The 20,618-nt window shown below is 38.1% G+C and overlaps 2 protein-coding genes and 1 pseudogene across 2 annotated transcripts; all 3 read right to left on the minus strand.

Moving 5' to 3' along the window:
• Positions 1-2,567: 2,567 nt before the first annotated feature.
• On the minus strand, positions 2,568-3,401 carry Or12d14b (olfactory receptor family 12 subfamily D member 14B). Its single transcript, XM_087598790.1, has one exon. The coding sequence runs from the start codon at positions 3,399-3,401 to the stop codon at positions 2,568-2,570; it is 834 nt and encodes a 277-aa protein (XP_087454916.1).
• Positions 7,907-8,813, minus strand: Olr1728-ps (olfactory receptor pseudogene 1728; annotated as a pseudogene).
• Or12d14 (olfactory receptor family 12 subfamily D member 14) lies at positions 12,346-13,278 on the minus strand. Its single transcript, XM_087598791.1, has one exon. It carries the CDS (start codon positions 13,192-13,194, stop codon positions 12,346-12,348), a length of 849 nt encoding a protein of 282 aa, XP_087454917.1. The 5' UTR covers positions 13,195-13,278.
• Positions 13,279-20,618: the final 7,340 nt, after the last annotated feature.

The raw sequence follows: 20,618 nt of genomic DNA on the forward strand, positions 1-20,618 counted from the left end.
TACATCCATAATAAATCAATCTAAATAATATGTATTATGACTCACTGTAGTTCCTTATTCTGTATGTATAAATAAGATGGGGAGTGAATCATTGTGAAGGGAATGAGATTGTCATGGTATGCACCAGCTCAAGCAACATAATTAGCATTAGAGAGTGTAGAATAATTAAAATGTGTGTAGCTTTGGTTGTCCTAGTACTAGCTCTGTAGACCAGGCTGGCCTTGTACTCACAGGGATCTGCCTGCCTCTGCCTCCCAAGTGTTGGGATTAAAGACATGTGCCACCATTGCCTGTGAAAAATTAACGTTTAAATAACATTTCTTAGTATTGTGACAGCATGTTGTCAAATTCAAATATATTTGAATGAACTACCTCCCATAAGTTGAGAGAGAAATTGTCTTTTTGGCTCTGTATATTACATTAAAAAATAAAACCTGGAAACTTTAAAATTTATTTACTTATATCTGTCAGCTTTTGAATAGTCTGAAATTTTAAAACAATCTGTTGTCTACTCCTTTCTTCTCCACTGGCATTTGGATACAGGATTCTTCCTCTCATGTGCCCAAACAGATCTGTTAAGATGATGCTGAACAGGGTCTGTGGTGATCTAGGGGAATTATTGAGCCTGGAGAAAATGACAGTAAGTTAGTATCCTATGCAGGTTAAGAAAATCAGGAGAAAGAAGAAGAGAAGGAGGAGGAGATGGAGGAAGAAGAGAACAAGAAGAAGATGTTCACATTTTTTGAGGGTTCAGGACATTGTTTCTCGGTCCTGTTGTTACAGGCAATATCATAAGAGAAGGAGAGTGACAGAAGAGCTTCTTACCTTATGGTCCACAAAGAACATAAGGAAGTGAAAATGGAGCTCAAGTGACTATCAAAGGCACATATCTAAAAGCAAACTTCTGTAAGTCATATTCTACCTCCCTGAGTTTCCACAGCCTTCGCAGTGCCATTATTGAAAATCATGTATCCATGTCAGTGTAGACTGCTTAGACTTGAACTGGGATCCCCTCAAAGGCACCAAAGTGCTTCCTTTGCATTATTACATGTATATGACATTTCAGGAGCGATGGTGGGATGCTATGGTTTAAAATGCTGTATGTTGTGTCACGTTGACAAGAGGTGGACTTGTGATGGTTCATCTTGACAAATCTTACAAGCACCACCAGGGAATGTGGAATAACTCAGTGCCTGTCTCTGGCTTCACCCTTCACAACCTACTAACAGTAGCACACAGTTTTTCTTTCTCTACTCCCAGAGATTGATCTGCTGTTGCCATTCTACCTTCAATGTCCATCAGCAGCATACTCTGCATTGCCAGCCACGTATCCCCGAGTCTAAAACACATCATAGTTTCCTTGGCTCACTCTAATTTTCACAGCAATCATTTACTGAATCTATCATCTAAAGACATCCAAAAGAAAAGCCTTGCATTTAATTAGGTAAAATGAAGGCTTTTTTGCCTATCTATCCAATTGGGTCTATCAATTTCCAAGTGTTATAAGTTCCTTAACCACAGATGGGTACAATGACAAGGTCTGTGTCTCCAGTCGCTTGAGATGTTGACCAGGAATCCAGCACAGTAAAAGCCTTCCTGAGCAATATGTTGTGCTAGATCAGCCTGAATTTTTTTGAAAAACTCTATCTTGGAAAAAATGAGGCCTAAAGCATAAGCATCAAATGTGTGAAATATTGTGTTCAATTCCCACTACTGCATCTTAAAGTGAATTTATTAATATCCATCTATTCAAAATATGAACAATTCATGGGTATATTTTGCTACATGTCATCCATTGTGCACTATGAGGAACAGGAGGGAATGCACAAGAGAGCTCATGAATCTTTCATTGTTCACGACACAGAGTTCCTGATCAATCTGTGCCACCAGACAATGACTCTAGAGCCTTTTTTCTTCTGGCAGTCCCAAGTAGGGCTGAAGCAGAATACAAGCATAAAACCTGAAAGCATCTGGGCCACATTACAGGTATATATATATATATATATATATATACTTTGCCAAGGGTTCCATCATTTTCAGATGATATTGAATGTAAATGAGTTTGCCCAGACTATCAAATTCACTTGTTCTTTCTCTTGTTAGGGACATTTTAGTTGGAATAATTATTGTTGCTTGGATAGGGAGTTGGTAAGAGGTATGTTTGAAGAACTATTGTTGCTTAGTAAGGCAGTTTGTAAGCTTAGATAAAATAGAGTCTGAAGTCCAAATGACATTACTTAATATAAGTTCTTTTATCTGCTCCTAGCAATTTCCATTCTTAATTTTACATGCAAATTTATATGAAAGGATGCCAAGTTAGATTCATCAATGGTCATCTGCCAAATAAATTCAGAGTTGACATTTTATAGGGTATACCTGGTTTGTTCCAATTTCTATATTATATAGAGCTTACAAATTTAAATGAAATTGAGCCACATTTTCTCATATATTTATTCTCTTATTTGGTCATGTTTGTTATAATACACGATTGAAGAATCAACAAACTTCATACAACAGTATTCACATTAATTGTGTTTTAATATTCAAGGATAAGTTATTAGATTGAGTCAAAGATGTATTCTGATTTTCCTATTCAGAGCACCCCTCACTTCCTTGTTCCTCAGAGTGTAGATAAGTGGATTGAGTGCAGGAGTGACCACAGTGTACATGACAGCAATGATCCTGTCCTTTTCCAGGGAGCTCCCTGAATCAGGATTGATATAAATGAAAAGAACAGGAGCATAGAAAATAATGACAACCATGAAGTGAGAGGCACAAGTGGACAATGCTTTGTGCAACATGCTACAAGAACGGGTTTTGAGAAACAGATAGGTAATGATGTAGAAATAGGAGAGAAAAGTCAGAAAGAAGAGGCCAATGGCAAATGTCCCTGTGAATGTATTGAGCAGCCACCTGTTGAGTTCAGTGTTTCCACAGGCCAGCTCCAATAATGGCTTAACATCACAGAAGAAATGATGGATATGGTTGGAACCACAGAAGTTCAATTGAGACGTCAATATGGAGTGAACTAGAGCATGAAGAAAAGGAATGGCCCAGATGAAGACAGCCATCTGGATACACACCTGACGATTCATGATGGAAGGGTAGTGGAGTGGTCTGCAGATAGCCACGAAGCGGTCAAATGCCATGATTGTCAGCAGTAAAGCCTCTGTGCTACCCAGGAAGTGGAAGAAATAAAGCTGAGTTATGCATCCCAAGAAGGAAATTGCTTTGCTTGTGGAGAAGAAGTTCTCAAGCATCTTTGGCACTGTTACAGTGGAGAAGCAGATATCTAGACATGCTAGGTTTCCCAAGAAGAAGTACATAGGTGAGTGGAGTCTTGGATCTAAGCTGACGATCATCATGATGGCTCCATTCCCAAACACATTTACAAAGTACATGGCAAGGACCGTGACAAAGAGAATAGAGTTCAGTTCTTGTATGTCTGTCACCCCCGAGAGGAGAAATTCTGTGACTAATGTTTGATTCAATAATACTTAAAAAGAAAAGATATGATAGTTTTTGGAATACCAACCTTCTTTAAAGACATCATTTTTAAAGACAATAATTTTCTTGACAAGATACTGTTTGTGAGAAGTTTCCTATAATCCTGAAAAGTTCTGTTGAAGATCTTATGTATGTACCTATCATACTATTAAATATTAAGTCTAAATTTGTGTTGTGAATTCCTATTCAAACATTTTTTAATTTATTATCGTTTTCTGTTTTATTTATTTAATTGTATGTGCTTTGGTGTGAGGATGCCTCATCCCCTGGAATTGGAGTTACATAATTGTGACCTGTCATGTGGGTACTGGGAATTGAACCTGGATCCTCTGAAAGAGCAACCAGTGCTTTGAACCACTGAGCCATCTCTCCAGCTCCCTATAGTTTTCATTAATTTTGTATTTTTAATGGAGATCCAGAACAGGTACCATTCTACCATATTTCTAGCTGTGAATATTTACATTTTGATTCAACTGTCTTTTCACCTTTTTAGTTGTCTCTAACAAGAAACAACTTGTAAAATATCCCATTAGGCAAACAGCCTCTGAAAAGTGGAAACACTCATGAAATGTTTTAACTTGAAAGAATTAGGCAAAAATAAATTTCTTTCAATCACAGAGTTAATGGAAAGTATAGACAGATTTATCATAGCATAGAAACTCCACCTCATCTTAAGAATGTACAATGTATAGAAACATCTTTTCACTGATTTGTTTCTTATTTGTGATTGATCCAGATGTGGTAAGAACCATAACCATACTAATCGTGAGAGTCTGACCAGATGTGTGCACACATTTTTTCAGAGTTGTAGCAATAATTAGTGTCTTCCAATAATGTGAACATTGATAGCATTAGAAATAGATCTCTAAGATGTTCTTTGACAGTATCAAAATGGACCCATCTCTCTCTTGGGTTCAGGAGTGTTGGGTTGACAGTCATACTGTGTCCTAACCCAAAACACTTTTTGCAATATAAATTATACTTTATGAAATTTCTAACCCCTGGATATTCTTAGACCAAAGAAAGGCTTTTCTAAGTCCTAGTTCCAAGAGTATTTGTATAAGAAAATCTATTCTACATGAACCTAACATTCGCTTCCCTCATTTCATCAAGAGGAACTACAAGTACCTGTGTCTTTAGTCTCTTTGAGAAATCTTGACTTCTCTGTTACCTATTTAAGCTCATTCTTCAAATATTGATGTTTATTTGTCTCTCTTCTAGCACTATGAATAAAATTTTGGTAAGAAACTCTCTTGTGTTGTATCTTCCCCAAATCAGGCTGCCTTAAATCATCCTACTCTAAAGTTACAGGATGGTTCAGCTCTCCCCACCTTAAGACTCTTTTCTATGAAACTAATTCCTGACATTCATGCCTATTAAATGAAGTCTTATTTTCTTTTAAAAAATGAGTAATTTACATTTTACTTGTATAATCAAAATTGAATTGTTTTTAATGAACGTTAAACTTTAGAGAAGTACATTGACCAAAAAAAGTCTTCTATTTGATTGTTCACTCAGAACTTAATAAAAGAAAGGCAAATTTAAAATCGCTTTTATCGCCAGTATTAGGAAAGTACCTGAATTGCCTGTCTGAAATACACTGGTAGGAATAGACATAGCTGTGAGAAGTAGTTCTTCTGGTTCCTTTCATTTAAAGATGTGCTGGATTCACTCTGTGTGTATAAAAGAAGAATGAGAATCAGTGTGTGGAGAGCCTGTGTTGTTGGGAGGCACAGAGAGAATAGAGAAACCACAATGGAGTTAGACAAAAGCACATACCAGGGAAATTACTACAAAAGATGAACCACTCAAGGTGTGAGATGTTGCTGGGTTAAATAAACCATTTGTTCATTTTAAAAAACAGGATTAATGAACTGGGGGGTGGGGATCCATGTAAGTATCCAGAAGGATTCTAAGTTTTATCACTGAGAAATAATCTAATCTCTAGAGTCTTTCTGTAAAGGGTTGCCTTCAAAGAACTCAGGGCAGTTTCTTTAATAATTATGAAATGTTTATCTGCTCGTAAACACACCAGACATTCTTGAGAAAAATTCAACTCCTCTGGGCCAGGTTATCTATGAGTCTTTGGACCAGAAAGCAAAGAAATTCTAAAATATATATATATCAAAAAGCACAATTACCTAATTTTTAAAGAAATTGAGCTATTAGACATATGAATGCTACTGATTCTGTTCATCACTTTCAATATTTGAGAGTTTCAGGTTGCCGCTGGAGGGTGTTTCATTAAACATGGTCGTGAATTGAGATGAAATGTGGTAATTCAATGCAGAAACCAAACATCCTTCACGATTTTCACACACTGTAAAAAGTCCATATCAAGACATGAAACCAACTCTAAACACGGAGTATTGATGCTTAATGTTGAAAAATGATAGACAAACTGCAAATGAACAGAAATAACACAAAATTTCGAAGTTTAGTCCTAATGAATATTCTTACCTGGCTGATTATTCACATCACAAGTGACAAAGATTCTGAGGTTTATCTACATAAATTACACAGGTTATAAAATATTGGAAGTGACAGATTGTGCTGTGACTGTGGCCTACATTTCATTTCTAGAAACACTTTGACAGCAAGAATTCTCCTGACGTTTTAATGAGTCAGATCTGTAGACATACGTAGAAACCCCAAGGGGGCACATCCCCTGGTACTGAGTTGAACTGGTATAAACAAGGTACTTCCCCCCCCTTGCAAAAGGAGAGTATAGTTTTGGGTAATTCCTCTGTGGTTCTTCATTTTTCAAAAGCTACATGGGTGGGCACCTGCCCTATGAGATTCATAAGCTAAGCCCCCAGCTTGCCTTTTACTTTGTGGACACCATCTTGTAGTTTTTAGTAGTACTTTTAGCATAAGATCATTCACATTTATTTTCACTTAGTCATCAAAATGTTGCAACTTTTATATTTCTTACATGAACAATCTTTCATTTGCTATGTTACAAAGTTGTTACAAATTATCTGTGTATTCAAGTTACCTTTGTATTCAATGACTCAAGCAGACACAACGGGCTCTAATTTAGAGTTCTTTTTAACCCATGGATATTTTCTATACATTCTTTGTTAATGGCATTTATTCACTGAACATGGTATTAGGATATACAAAGACCTTTTGAGTTAAGTAGATAATATCCCTTTGACTTCCTTACCCTATGTGTTCCAGTGGTTCTACCCTTTCTTCCCTGTGCCTTCATCCATTATTCTCCCTGATGTGTATAGACTGTAGAGTCTAGCTAGTTTTGCTTCTATTTCGTGTCATATATACATAATGATTTTCTGCATTTTTATAAAAATGTAGATACAATCTAGGAAACACAATTACCACTGTCTTAATTGATTTAATATGTTTATTGTTGTTAGGTTTTCATGCCAAGAACATAACTTTGTTTTTCCTATAACTGAAAATGTATGAATGAGAGAGAAAGAGGATAGAAAGGCAGACACACATGGAGAGAGAGAGAGAGAGAGAGAGAGAGAGAGAGAGAGAGAGATGTTCTTCATCCATTCCTCTGTAGAGAGACACCTAGGTTTGTTCCACAACTTACCCATTGTGACTACTGTTTTTAAATTGATGTGCAGGTGTATACATGATATGTTGACTTGGGATTCTTTCAGTCATATCCAGGAGTAGAATTGCTGGCGTAACAACATAAAAATATTTGCAGTTTACTCAGTGATGAGTGTTGGAGATGAGAAGGTAGGAGTCCATACTCATAGTTGGCTCTGGCCTCAATAGCAGCCTCAGGTGGTAGGTCCCATTGCCTCTCAATTATGCTTTAGTCTAGATGTTCCATCCTCAAGGACGTGTGAGGTCTCTTTGTCCTCCTGACTCAGGAAAAAGTGATGAAGTAATTGCAAATTGACTAATTTTCATGCCTCTGCTTTTAAAAAAGGATCCAAGGAGGAAAACCAAATTGGGTTCTTTAAATTTGGAGAAAATTACTTCCCCACCACCACATCTAGCTTATAAGACTGGAAACTACTCTCTGTAGAAGAGTATACAAATATAACTCTAGTCACCTTCTTTTCTTCATTTAAAGAGACTACTCACAAAACAATGGTTGTGTTTGTTTATATTTCATTAAATCTACTTTGCATATGTGTGTGTGAGTGTGTGTGTGTGTGTCTGTGTGTGTGTGTGTGTGTGTGTGGGTGGGTGGGTGGGTGGGTGGGTGTATTTGGGTGTACATGAGCTACGACATGTGTAGGATAGGGGACAAGTTTCAAATGTTGTTTCTCTTCACCTACCATGTGGGTATCAAGGATTTAACTCAACTTCTCAGGCTTGGTTTCATGTTTCTTTACCAACTGAGCTATCTGACTAGCTCTGTTCTAACTTTTAGTGATTCGTTGACTCTGTTCTTTTCCCCAATACCTATCGATATGGCTCCCAAAGAGAAAATACTGGATATAAAAAAGAGATGAGTTTTTCTTTGAAAAATCTTCTTTGAAACTGTGACTATGTCCTCATTTTTCAGGCTGTTTATTTCTGGATTGAGTATTGAGGGAAAACAAACTAAGAATAAAGTCTAATGAAGTTGGAGATTTTGAATATGGGTTTAGAAACTCAAATACACTAGGAGGAATAAACAAAATGCCTACAGATATGTGGCATAGACAAGTCTGGCCCTCATTGTGCCATCATTAGCACAGTGGAGAATACACACTCATAAACAAAAAAAAAATAGAGATGAAGCAGAGTAGGGCCAGAGAGAGAAGGAAGCCAGTGATCCAAGCTCACTGGCATAATCATTGGAACAAGCGAGTTTCAAGAGCTAGAGGAAATCACAGAATTGGTGTATGACACTGGGCCCACAGAACAGATGGAACGGTCACATCTGTGTGCATAACTCCAAAGATGATTCCACATAACACTGCCCAAGACAGCTAACTCCCATGCATATATATGTTGACACTTACGATGTGTTTGTAACTAACAATCACAAAACAGTCTTAGGACATGAGTGTGATCATGGTCATGGCAGTATAACTACAGATTGTGAATGCAAAACCCTGCAGTGTGCACTCTACAGGGATATGTAGGCACTGTGCACGAAAGAGCTGCTGATAGACTTTGGCACTATCAGAGAAATGTAGGAGAGATCCAAGCAAAACAGATGTGTCAAGAGGAAATGCTTAAGTGAACAGAGACAGAGAAGTAACAGCAATAATGGAGATATTATTCCATTATTGATTAGTGTAGATTGATATCACCAAGTCTACAGCTGACAAAATTATTTCTACCTCAGGCTTTCTGGAAAACCCCATGAGAAAAATTTCAGTCATTGCAGTAAAGTTAGCCACATATCTTCTTGATCTTTAGAGTAGGATAAACCATAAAGACAGTCATTCCTAAAATTATAATTGGTATCATTTACAAACCTAATGGATGTAGTGAGGTCAATTCATAAGTCAGGATCAATAATGTGTTACCATGAGGTATGAATTTCCTTTCTATGCTAAAAACCAATTCAGTACTTATTTTTATATTGTATATTTCATTATCACCTATTCCAATAAAGGAAAAGAAAATTAAAACTGAATTAAAGCAATGCACAAAAGCTAATTTTTATATGCAGCAAGAGTCCATTCAGTAGACATGTGCCGGGGTCCAGCCTCGACATGGGATCAGAGTTCTCAACTGGAAGCAGGGATAGAAGGCACATAATAAATATACACAGACTACTCTTTGGGTACAAACTGACAGGCAATTTGCTGTAAGTCTTAGTAAGTTTACTTTTCATGAGCCATTAGCTCATGAAATCTCTCAACCAAAATTTTCTTGTCTTTTTTATTATTTTCATCCCTGGTCCTCCCCTTAAGAAATCATCAAGAAGTGGCTACTGGTCCAGATCATAAAAGGTAAGAGTTATTTTAACAGAAACTGTGAAGGATTATTTTCTTCAAGGACAAGGTGTGACTAGAACAGAGAAGCTTGCACAAGTGTACTAAATCAATCTAAATGAGATATGCTATAACTTACTGAAGGTGCATATTTTCTGTGTTTAGATCAGATGAGGAATGAATCATTGTTAAGAAGCATAGATTTTCATGGTATGTTCCTAGCTACCAGCAACATAATTTACTTTAGATAATGTAGGCCAATTAATATTTATTTACTTCTATCAGCTCACTGAATATTCTAAAATATTTAAACAACTCTTTTCCTAACTCTTTCCTCTTTACTGGCATGTGGATTTAGGATTCCTTATTTCAAGCCCCAGGTACATAGGTTTGTATGATGTTGACAAGGGTCTGTGATGATCTAGGGGATTTTCAGTGTGGAGACACTGGAAGGTAGATAGTATCCTAGGCAGAAGAAAGAGGAGGAGGTGAAGGATGATGAAGAGGACAAGGAGAAGGAGGAGAAGAAAAGGAAGAGAAACAGAAAGGAAGAGGAGGAAAAAGGAGGCAGAGAAAAAGGAGGAGGAGAAATGAAGAAGATGAGGGTTCAGGACACTTACTTAGTCCTGTTGTTTCAGACAAATATCATAACAGGAGGAGAGTGATGGAAGAGGTTCCTTACTTCATGGCCCACAAGAGCAGAAGATGGTGAGAAAGGCAGTTCAAGTGACTATCAAACACACATCTCAAGAAACAAACTTCTTCGAGCAAAGGTCTACTGCTAAAAGTTCCCACAGCCTCCACAAACAATACCATTCCTTGAAAATCATGTATCCATGCCAGTGCAGACTGCTTCCCTCAAAGGCACTGATTCCCTCAAAGGCACCGAAGTGGTACTTTTGCATTATTACATGAGTGTGAGATTTCAGGGGCTGTGGTAGAATAGTACGGCTTAATTGCTGTGTTTTGTGTCAAGTTGACAAGGGATGGACTTGTGATTGTTCATCTTGAGAAGTCTTTCAGGCATCACTAGAGAATTCAAAGTCACTCAGTACCTGTTTCTATTTTCACCCTACACAACCCACTAACAGTACCACACAGGGTCTCTTTCTCCTCCTCCCAGAGTTTGATCTGATGTTGCCAATCTAACTTCAGCTTCCCTCTGCAGCATAGTCTGCACTTCCAACCACGTATAACTTTATTTGTGACTCTAAGCCACATTAGAGTAATCATGGACCACCCTGACTTTCAGGGGTATCATTTAATGAGTGGAGACTCCCAAGACCTCCAAAGAGAAAACCTTGAAGCTGGGAGAGGTAAAAATTTAAGGGCTTTGCCTATTTATCCATTTGGATCTATCCATCATGAGAATTCTCATTTTCTTGGTCATAGATAGGTCCAAGATACAAGGACTGTATCCCCAGCCATTTGAGAGGTTGACCAGGAAACCAGCACATTAAAGGCCTTCTTAAACAACATTCAGTTTCAGGCCAGCCTGGAAATTTTCAATAAACTCTGTCTAAAGAAGGAAAAAAACAAACAAACAACAGAAAAAGGCTAGGGAAATAATTCAGTAGTAAAGTTCAGGCACAGTTTGGGTGAGATAATATTGGGTTCATTCCCAGTCTGCCTCACAAAGTGATTTTATTGATCATATTATGGAGTTTGAAACGAAGTTGCCTTATACCTATTGTCTTAGTCAGGGTTTCTAATCTGGCACAAAACATCATGACCAAGAAAGAAGTTGTGGAGAAAGGGTTTATTCAGCTTACACTTCCAAATTGCTGTTCATCATCAAAGGAAGTCAGGACAGGAACTCTCACAGGGTAGCAACTTGGAGGAAGGAGTGGATACAGAAGTCATGGATGAATGCTGCTTACTGGTTTGCTTCCCCTGAATTGCTCAGCTTGCTTTCTTATAAAACCCAGGACTACCAGGCCAGGCACAGCACCACCCACAATGGGCTAGAGCCTATCCACTTGATCACTAATTGAGAAAATGCCTTACAGCTGGATCTCATAGAGGCATTTTCTCAAGGGAGGCTTCTTTCTCTGTGATAACTCCAACTTGTGTCAAGTTGACACACAAAACCAGCTGGTATACATATTAATATCCATCTAATAAAAACATGATAAATACAGGCATATTTTGTTACACATCATTTGTTGTGTGCCAAGAGAAAGGGGAGACAATACAACAATGGGCTTACAAAACTCTAAAATCTCTTATTATTCCCACCACATAAGCAGAGTCACTGATCAATCAGGGTCACCCGTCAAGGACTCAGGGGCTTTGTTTCTTCTGGAAGCCCCAAATACAGGATGAAGCTAAATTTATAAGCATTAGACCTGCAAGCAGATGAGCCATGTTTATTACAGTTATAATTTGTACAAATCAGAACTCGGGGATTATGGGGACTATGTGAAGTGTTGCATCATTGTCAGCTGACATTGAAGATAAATGGGTTTTTCTCCTACACCAAAAAAACATCAAATTCATTTCACAAATATTTTAGGGGCATTATTTTGCACAATCATTGTTGCTTATAGGAGTATTGGTAACAGGCATGTTTTTGGGATCAATTGTTTCTTAGATAGAGAAATGGTCAAGTTAAGTAAAATAAAATCTGAAGTCAAAATGGCAGTATGGAAGACAAGCTCCTTTTATCTGCTCTCAGCAACTTGCATACTTGATTTTACATACAAACATATATAAAAGAATACCATGTTAGTTTCATCAATGCTAATCTACCAAAAAAATTCAAAGTTGGCATTTTGTAGGGAGTACCTGGTTTGTTCCAATTTCCATCTTATGTATAGACTGAAATTTTAAATACAATTAAGCTATATTTTCTCATATATTTATTCTCTTACCTGGTCATCTTCCTTATACCATTAATAAATTCAAAATGAACTAATTTCAAACTTCAGTTTTTAAATTAATTGCTTATGTTTTAATATTCCAGAATAACTCACTAGATTTCTTCAAGTAAAAGCTGTATTCTGATTTTTCTATTCAGAGCACCTCTCACTTCCTTGTTCCTCAGAGTATAGATAAGTGGATTGAGTGCAGGAGTGACCACAGTGTACATGACAGCAATGATCCTGTCCTTTTCCAGGGAGCTCCCTGAATTGGGATTGATATAGATGAAGAGAACAGGAGCATAAAAAATAATGACAACCATGAAGTGAGAGGCACAAGTGGAGAGTGCTTTGTGGAGCATGCTGCAAGAACGGGTCTTGAGAAAGAGATAGGTGACGATGTAGAAGTAGGAGAGAAAAGTCAGAAAGAAGAGGCCAATGCCAATGGTTCCTGCAAGAATATTGAGCAGCCACCTGTTGAGTTCAGTGTTTCCACAGGCCAGCTCCAATAATGGCTTAACATCACAGAAGAAATGATGGATATGGTTGGAACCACAAAAGTTCAATTGAGATGTCAATATGGAGTGAACCAGAGCATGAAGGAAAGGAATGGCCCAGATGGAGACAGCCACCTGGATACACACCTGACGATTCATGATGGAAGGGTAGTGGAGTGGTCTGCAGATAGCCACAAAGCGGTCAAATGCCATGATTGTCAGCAGCAAGGCCTCTGTGCATCCCAGGAAGTGAAAGAAATGAAGCTGAGTTATGCATCCCAAGAAGGAAATTGCTTTGCTTGTGGAGAAGAAGTTCTCAAGCATCTTTGGCACTGTTACAGTGGAGAAGCAGATATCTAGACATGCTAGGTTTCCCAGGAAGAAGTACATAGGTGAGTGGAGTCTTGGATCTAAGATGACGATCATCATGATGGCTCCATTCCCAAACACATTGACAAAGTACATGGCAAGGACCGTGACAAAGAGAATAGGGTTCAGTTCTTGTATGTCTGTCACCCCCAAGAGTAGAAATTCAGTGACTAATGTTTGATTCAATGACACTTAAAAAGAAAAGATAGGATAGTTTGTGGGACACTAACCTTCCTGTCCATCAGTCTTTCTAGTCAATAATATTTTTGCCAACACTACCACAGTTTGTGAGTAGTTTTCTATAACTCTGCAAAGTTCTGTTGAAGATGTTTTGTATTTACCTATCAATTAAATATTAAGTCTAAATGTCTGTTCTGGATTCCTATTCAAACACCTTCATTTATTACATTTTTTAGTATTAATGTCTTTTATTGGAGATGAACAACAGCTATAATCCATTTTATCTAACCATATTTATTTTTTGATCCAATTGTCTTTTCATCTCTTTAGTTGTCTCTAACACGGAGCAGCTTTTAAAATATCCCACGAGGCAGAGAGTCTCTGAGAAATAGGAATACTCTTGAAGAGTTTTAATGTGGAAAAATAGACAGGGATGAATTTCTTTCAATCACAGGGTTAGTAGAAAGTATAGACAGCTTTATCATAACATAGCAACTCTATTCATCTTAATAATGGATAAAGTGTAGAAGCATATTTGAGTTGATTGGTTCATATTCATGATTACGCCAGATAAGAAACATGACCACATTAATCTCAATAGTCTGACCAGATGTGTGCACAACATTTTACAGTGTGATACCAAATAATGGGCTTACTGTCTTCCATTAATGTGAATCATTGAGCACTTCAAAAGTAGATCCCTACAATGTTCTTTAACAGTCTCCAAGCATACCCGCCATAACTCAAACATCTCTCCTTAGAGTGCCTACATAATAGTCATACAGCCACGCTCACCCAAGATACTTTTTGCATTATAAACTATATTTTATATCATTTTTATTCTCCTGGGTGAGAATAAAGAAGGCCTTTTGCAATTCCCAGAGCATTGCAATAAGAAATTCTTTGCTCTGTGGACCCATTTCATTATAAGGAACTACATATGCCTATGGCTTTAGTCTCTTTAAAATCTTGGTTTCTCTGTTACCTATTTATACTTGTTCTTCAAATGTCGAGGTTTACTTGCCTCTCTTCTAGCACCACTAATGGAACCATAGTAAATAATTCTCTTGTGTTTTTATCTTCCCCTAAGTCAGGTTCGCTTAAATTATCCTACTCTAATGTTTCCAAGATAGTTCATCTCTCCCCCATTTTAGATGCTTTTCTCTTTATGAAATTAATTCCTAGCATTTTTCTGTCAAATGAAATCTTGATTTCTCCTAAAAGAATGAGTAAGTTTCATTTTACTTGCATAATCAAAATAGAAATGTTTTTAATGAATGTTAAAGACTTTGAATAATATGTTGTTTGGAAAAGGTTTCCTATTTAATTATACACTCAAAACATACTAAAGGGAACTTTTAAAATAGCCTTTATCCTCAATATTAGGAAAATACCTGAGTCTGTTCCCTGAGATACACGTGTAGGAGCAGACATAGCTGTGAGAAGTAGTTCTTCTGGTTTCTTTCATTTACAGATTCACTGGATTGGCTCTGTGTACATAAGAGAAGAATGAGAATCGTGTGTGGAGAACCCAGGTTGCTAGAAGTCACTGAGAGAACACTCTGAACTGCGCTGGAGTTAAAGACTGACACCAGGGAGAGTCCCACAAGAGAGAAACGACTCAAGTGTGAGTTGTCACTGGTTTAAGAAGACAATTTATCCATCTTACAAAAACAAAATTGCTGTACTAGAAAAACCTGTTAAGAGTTCTAAATGATTCTAAGCTTAATATCTGGAAGACAGTCTGAGAAATTATGTAATCACTAGGGTCCTTCGGTGAATGATTGCCTTCAAACAACTCAGGGAAGTCTCTTAAAGAATCATGCAGATCTTGTCTGTTTATAAACAAAACAGACTTTCTTGCTAAAAATTCTATACCTTGAGACAGTTAATTTATGAATCTTTGGATGAGAAAACAAAGCAGTTTTAAATAGATATATATATCAAAAATGCATTTACCAATTTTTAAAGCAAAATAGCAATTGGAAATATCAATGATACTAATTCTGCTCAGCACTTTAAGTATTTAGTGATGTCAGAGAGTGTTTAAGTAACCGTGATAATGAATTGAGATGAGGCAATACAACTCAGAAGCCAAATAAAATTCACCATACTCACATAGAGTGAGGAGTCCATCTAAAGACAGGGAACCAACTATGAACACTCAGAATCGATGATGTTTAATGTTGCAAGCAAACAAACTACTCCCTAAAGAACAGAGAGTATATGACATTTCTAAGACTAAGCCGAATGCATTCTCTTACCTGGCTGATTTTTCAGAACACAAGTGACAAAGATTCTAAGGTTTGCGTTCAAAAATTGCGTAAGTTGTAAAATATTGGAAGTGACAGTTTATGTTATTGTTTTGCCCTACATTGTATTTCCAGAATTCCCTTTGCCACCAACAATTCTCCTCATTTTTTTAATGAGACAGATTTGAAGATATAAAAACCCCAAGGGGGCACATCCCCTGGTACTGAGTTGAATGGATATGAAAATAAACAAGACTTCCCCCCCCCCCCCCGCAAAACGAGCTCCAGGCTTGGCTATTGCTTGGTGGACACCATCTTGAAGTTTTTAGTAGTACTTTTAGCATAGGACCCTTCACATTTATTTTCACCTAGTCATCAAAATGTTGCAACTTTTATATTTCTTACATGAACAATCTCTCATTTGCTATGTTACAGTCAAAGTTGTTACAGATTATCTGTGTATTCAATGACTCAAGCAGACACACTGGACTCTAATTTGGAGTTCTCTTTAACCCATGGATTATTTTCTATACATTCTTTGTCAATGGCATTTATTCACTGAACATGGTATTAGGATATACAAAAACCTTTTCAGTTAAGTAGATGATATCCCTTTTACTTCCTTATCCTATATGTTCCAGTGGTTCTACCCTTTCTTCCGTGTGCCTTCATCCATTATTCCCCCTGATGTCTATAGAGTCTAGAGTCTAGATAGTTTTGCTTCTATTTCATGTAAGATATACATTATGATTTTCTGTGTTATTATAAAATTGCAGATACAATCTAGAAAACACAACTGCCACTGCCTTGATTTAATATGTTTATTGCTAATGGCTAGGGTTTCATTTTTTAAGTTTCTTTTCTTTATTGGATATTTTTATTTATTTACATCTCAAATGTTACCCTCTTTCCCAGTTTCCCTTCTATTAACCTCCTATGCCATCCTCCAACCCCCTTCTTCTATGAGGGTGTTCTCCTACCCATCCACCCTTTCCTTCCTGCCTCCCCATCCTGACATTCCCCTGCACTGGGTGCAAGTGGGAGGTGAGCCTTGGCCAGACAAAAAGCTTCTCCTTCCATTGGTGCCCAAGAAAGCCATCATCTGCTATATATGCAGCTGGAGCCATGAGTCTATTCATCTGTACTCTTTGGATGGTGGTTTAGTCACTGGGAGCTCTGGTTGATTGCTATTGTTGTTCTTGTGGGGTTGCAAAAGCCTTCAGCTCCCTCAATCCTTTCTCTAACTCCTCCAATGGGGATCCTGTTCTCAGTTCAATGGTTGACTGTGAGCATTTGCCTCTGTATTTTTCATGCACTAGCAGAGCCTCTCAGGAGACAGCTATATCAGGCCCCTGTCAGCATGCACCTCTTGGCATCCCCAATGGTGACTGGGTTTGGTGGCTCTATGAATATAGGTTGTATCCCCAAGTAGGGCAGTCCATGAATGGCCGTTCCTTCAGGTCTCAACTCCACACTTTGTCTCCATATCTCCTTTTTTGTTCCCTCTTCTAGGAAGGACTAAAGCAACTGCACTTTAATCTTTTTGAACTTCATGTGGTTTGCAGTTTGTATTGTGGGTAATCCGAGCTTTTGGTCTAATATCTACTTATCAGTGAGTGCACACCACTGTGGTTTTTTGTTTGTTTTTGTCTTTTTGTGTCATTTTGTTTTGTTTCTTTGTGATTTGGTTGCCTCATTCAGGATGATATTTACTTTTTTATTTTATTGGATATTTTTATTTACATTTCAAATGTTTTCTCTTTCCCAGTTTCCCATCCATAACCCCCCTATCCCAGCCCCCTAACCCCTCTTCTATGAGGATGTTTCCCCTCCCCAACCATCCCCACTCCCCGCATCCCCATTCTAGTATTCCCCTACATTGGGGCATCCAACCTTGGCAGGACCAAGGACTTCTCCCACTGGTGCCCAACAAGGCCATGCTCTGCTACATATGCAGCTGGAGCAATGGGTCTGTCTGTGTGTACTCTTTGAGTAGGGGTTTACTCCCTGGGAGCTCTAGTTGGTTGGTGTTGTTCTTCTGGTGTTGCAAGGCCCTTCAGCTCTTTCAATCCTTTTCCTCCAACGAGGACCCCTTCTCAGTTCAATGGTTTGCTCCTCAGCATTAGCCTCTGTATTTGTCATGTTCTGGCAGAGCCTCTCAGGAGACAGATATATCAGGCTCCTGTCAGCATGCACTTCTTGGCTTCAACAATGGTCCCAAATAACATAAAATACCTTGTTGTGACTCTAACCAAGCAAATGAAAGATCTGTATGACAAGAACTTCAAGATTCTGAAGAAAGAAATAGAAGAAGACCTCAGAAGATGGAAAGACCTCCCATGCTCATGGATTGACAGGATTAATGTAGTAAAAATGGCCATTTTGCCAAAAGCAATCTACAGATTCAATGCAATCTCCATCAAAATTCCAACCCAATTCTTCATAGAGATAGAAGGAGCAATTTGCAAATTCATTTGGAATAACAAACCCAGGATAGAAAAAATTATACTCAACAAAATAACTTCTGGGGGACTCACCATCCCTGACCTCAAGCAGTATTACAGTATAAACACCATAAAACTGTATGGTATTGTTACAGAGACAGGCAGGTAGATCAGTGGAATAGAATTGAAGACTCAGAAATGAATCTACAAACCTATGGTCACTTGATCTTTGACAAAGGAGCTAAAAACATCCAGTAGAAAAAAGATAGCAGTTTCAACAAATACTGCTGGTTCAACTGGAGATCAGCATGTAGAAGAATGCAAATCGATCCATTCTTATCACCCTGTACAAAGCACAAGTCCAAGTGGATCAAGGATCTCCACATCAAACCAGATACACTCAAACTAATAGAAGGAAAAGTGGAGGAAGAGTCTTGATCACGTGGGCACTGGGGAAAAAATCCTGAACAGAACACCGATGGCTTATGCTCTAAGATCAAGAATTAGCAAATGGGACCTCATAAAACTGCAAAGCTTCTGTAAGGTAAAGGACACTGTCATTAGGACAAAATGACAACCAACAGATTGAGAAAAGATCTTTACCAATCCTACATCTGATAGAGAGCTCATACCCAAAATATACCAAGAATTCAAGAAGTTAGACTCCAGAGAGCCAAATAACCCTATTTAAAAAATGGGGTGCATGGGGCTGGGGATTTAGCTCAGTGGTAGAGCGCTGATCTAGGAAGCGCAAGGCCCTGGGTTCGGTCCCCAGCTCCGGAAAAAAAGAACCAAAAAAAAAAAAAAAAAAAAAATGGGGTGCAGCGTTAAATGAAGAGTTCTCAACTGAGGAATGTAGAATGGCTGAGAAACACCTAAAGAAATGTTCAACATTCTTAGTCATTAGGGAAATGCAAATAAAAACAAGCCTGAGATTCCACCTCACATCAGTCAGAATGGCCAAAATCAAAAACTCAGGTGACAGCAGATGCTGGTGAGGATGTAAAGAAAGAGGAACACTCCTTCATTGTTGGTGGGATTGCAAACGGGTACAACCAGTCTGGAAATCAGTCTGGAGGTTCCTCAGAAAATTGGACATTCCATTACCAGAGGATCCAGCTATACTTCTCCTGGGCATATCCCCAAAAAATGCTCCAACATACAACAAAGACTCATACTCCACTATATTCATAGCAGCCTTATTTATAATAGACAGAAGCTGGAAAGATCCCAGATGCCCTTCAACAGTGGAATGGATACAGAAAATGTGGTACATCTACACAATGGAGTATTCAGCTATTCTTTGAACTTATAATGAGCTTATAGAATGGAGCACTGCTTTAAGCTTACTGTGGACATTCTTCTGTAACTCCCATTTGCGTAATTTTATCTGTGAGGTAATTTTATAAAGAACTTTTTGTCAGCAATCTACAGATTCAATGCAATCCCCATCAAAATACCAATCCAATTCTTCAAAGAGTTAGACAGAACAATTTGCAAATTCATCTGGAATAACAAAAAACCCACGATAGCTAAAGCTATCCTCAACAATAAAAGGACTTCAGGGGGAATCACTATCCCTGAACTCAAGCAGTATTACAGAGCAATAGTGATAAAAACTGCATGGTATTGGTACAGAGACAGACAGATAGACCAATGGAATAGAATTGAAGATCCAGAAATGAACCCACACACCTATGGTCACTTGATTTTTGACAAAGGAGCCAAAACCATCCAATGGAAAAAAGATAGCATTTTCAGCAAATGGTGCTGGTTCAACTGGAGGGCAACATGTAGAAGAATGCAGATCGATCCATGCTTATCACCCTGTACAAAGCTTAAGTCCAAGTGGATCAAGGACCTCCACATCAAACCAGACACACTCAAACTAATAGAAGAAAAACTAGGGAAGCATCTGGAACACATGGGCACTGGAAAAAATTTCCTGAACAAAACACCAATGGCTTATGCTCTAAGATCAAGAATCGACAAATGGGATCTCATAAAACTGCAAAGCTTCTGTAAGGCAAAGGACACTGTGGTTAGGACAAAACGGCAACCAACAGATTGGGAAAAGATCTTTACCAATCCTACAACAGATAGAGGCCTTATATCCAAAATATACAAAGAACTCAAGAAGTTAGACCGCAGGGAAACAAATAACCCTATTAAAAAATGGGGTTCAGAGCTAAACAAAGAATTCACAGCTAAGGAATGCCGAATGGCTGAGAAACACCTAAAGAAATGTTCAACATCTTTAGTCATAAGGGAAATGCAAATCAAAACAACCCTGAGATTTCACCTCACACCAGTGCGATTGGCAAGATCAAAAACTCAGGTGACAGCAGATGCTGGTGAGGATGTGGAGAAAGAGGAACACTCCTCCATTGTTGGTGGGATTGCAGACTGGTAAAACCATTCTGGAAATCAGTCTGGAGGTTCCTCAGAAAATTGGACATTGAAGTGCCTGAGGATCCAGCTATACCTCTCTTGGGCATATACCCAAAAGATGCCTCAACATATAAAAGAGACACGTGCTCCACTATGTTCATCGCAGCCTTATTTATAATAGCCAGAAAATGGAAAGAACCCAGATGCCCTTCAACAGAGGAATGGATACAGAAAATGTGGTACATCTACACAA

The sequence above is a fragment of the Rattus norvegicus genome, chromosome 20 (assembly GCF_021556685.1).
Source record: "Rattus norvegicus strain SHRSP/BbbUtx chromosome 20, alternate assembly SHRSP_T2T, whole genome shotgun sequence".
NCBI classification, from domain to species: domain Eukaryota; kingdom Metazoa; phylum Chordata; class Mammalia; order Rodentia; family Muridae; genus Rattus; species Rattus norvegicus.

What these genes read in the sequence shown, in the direction of transcription:
- Or12d14b (XM_087598790.1), bottom strand. Translation starts at nt 3,401, where the DNA reads ATGTACTTTGTAAATGTGTTTGGGAATGGAGCCATCATGATGATCGTC.
- Or12d14 (XM_087598791.1), bottom strand. Translation starts at nt 13,194, where the DNA reads ATGTACTTTGTCAATGTGTTTGGGAATGGAGCCATCATGATGATCGTC.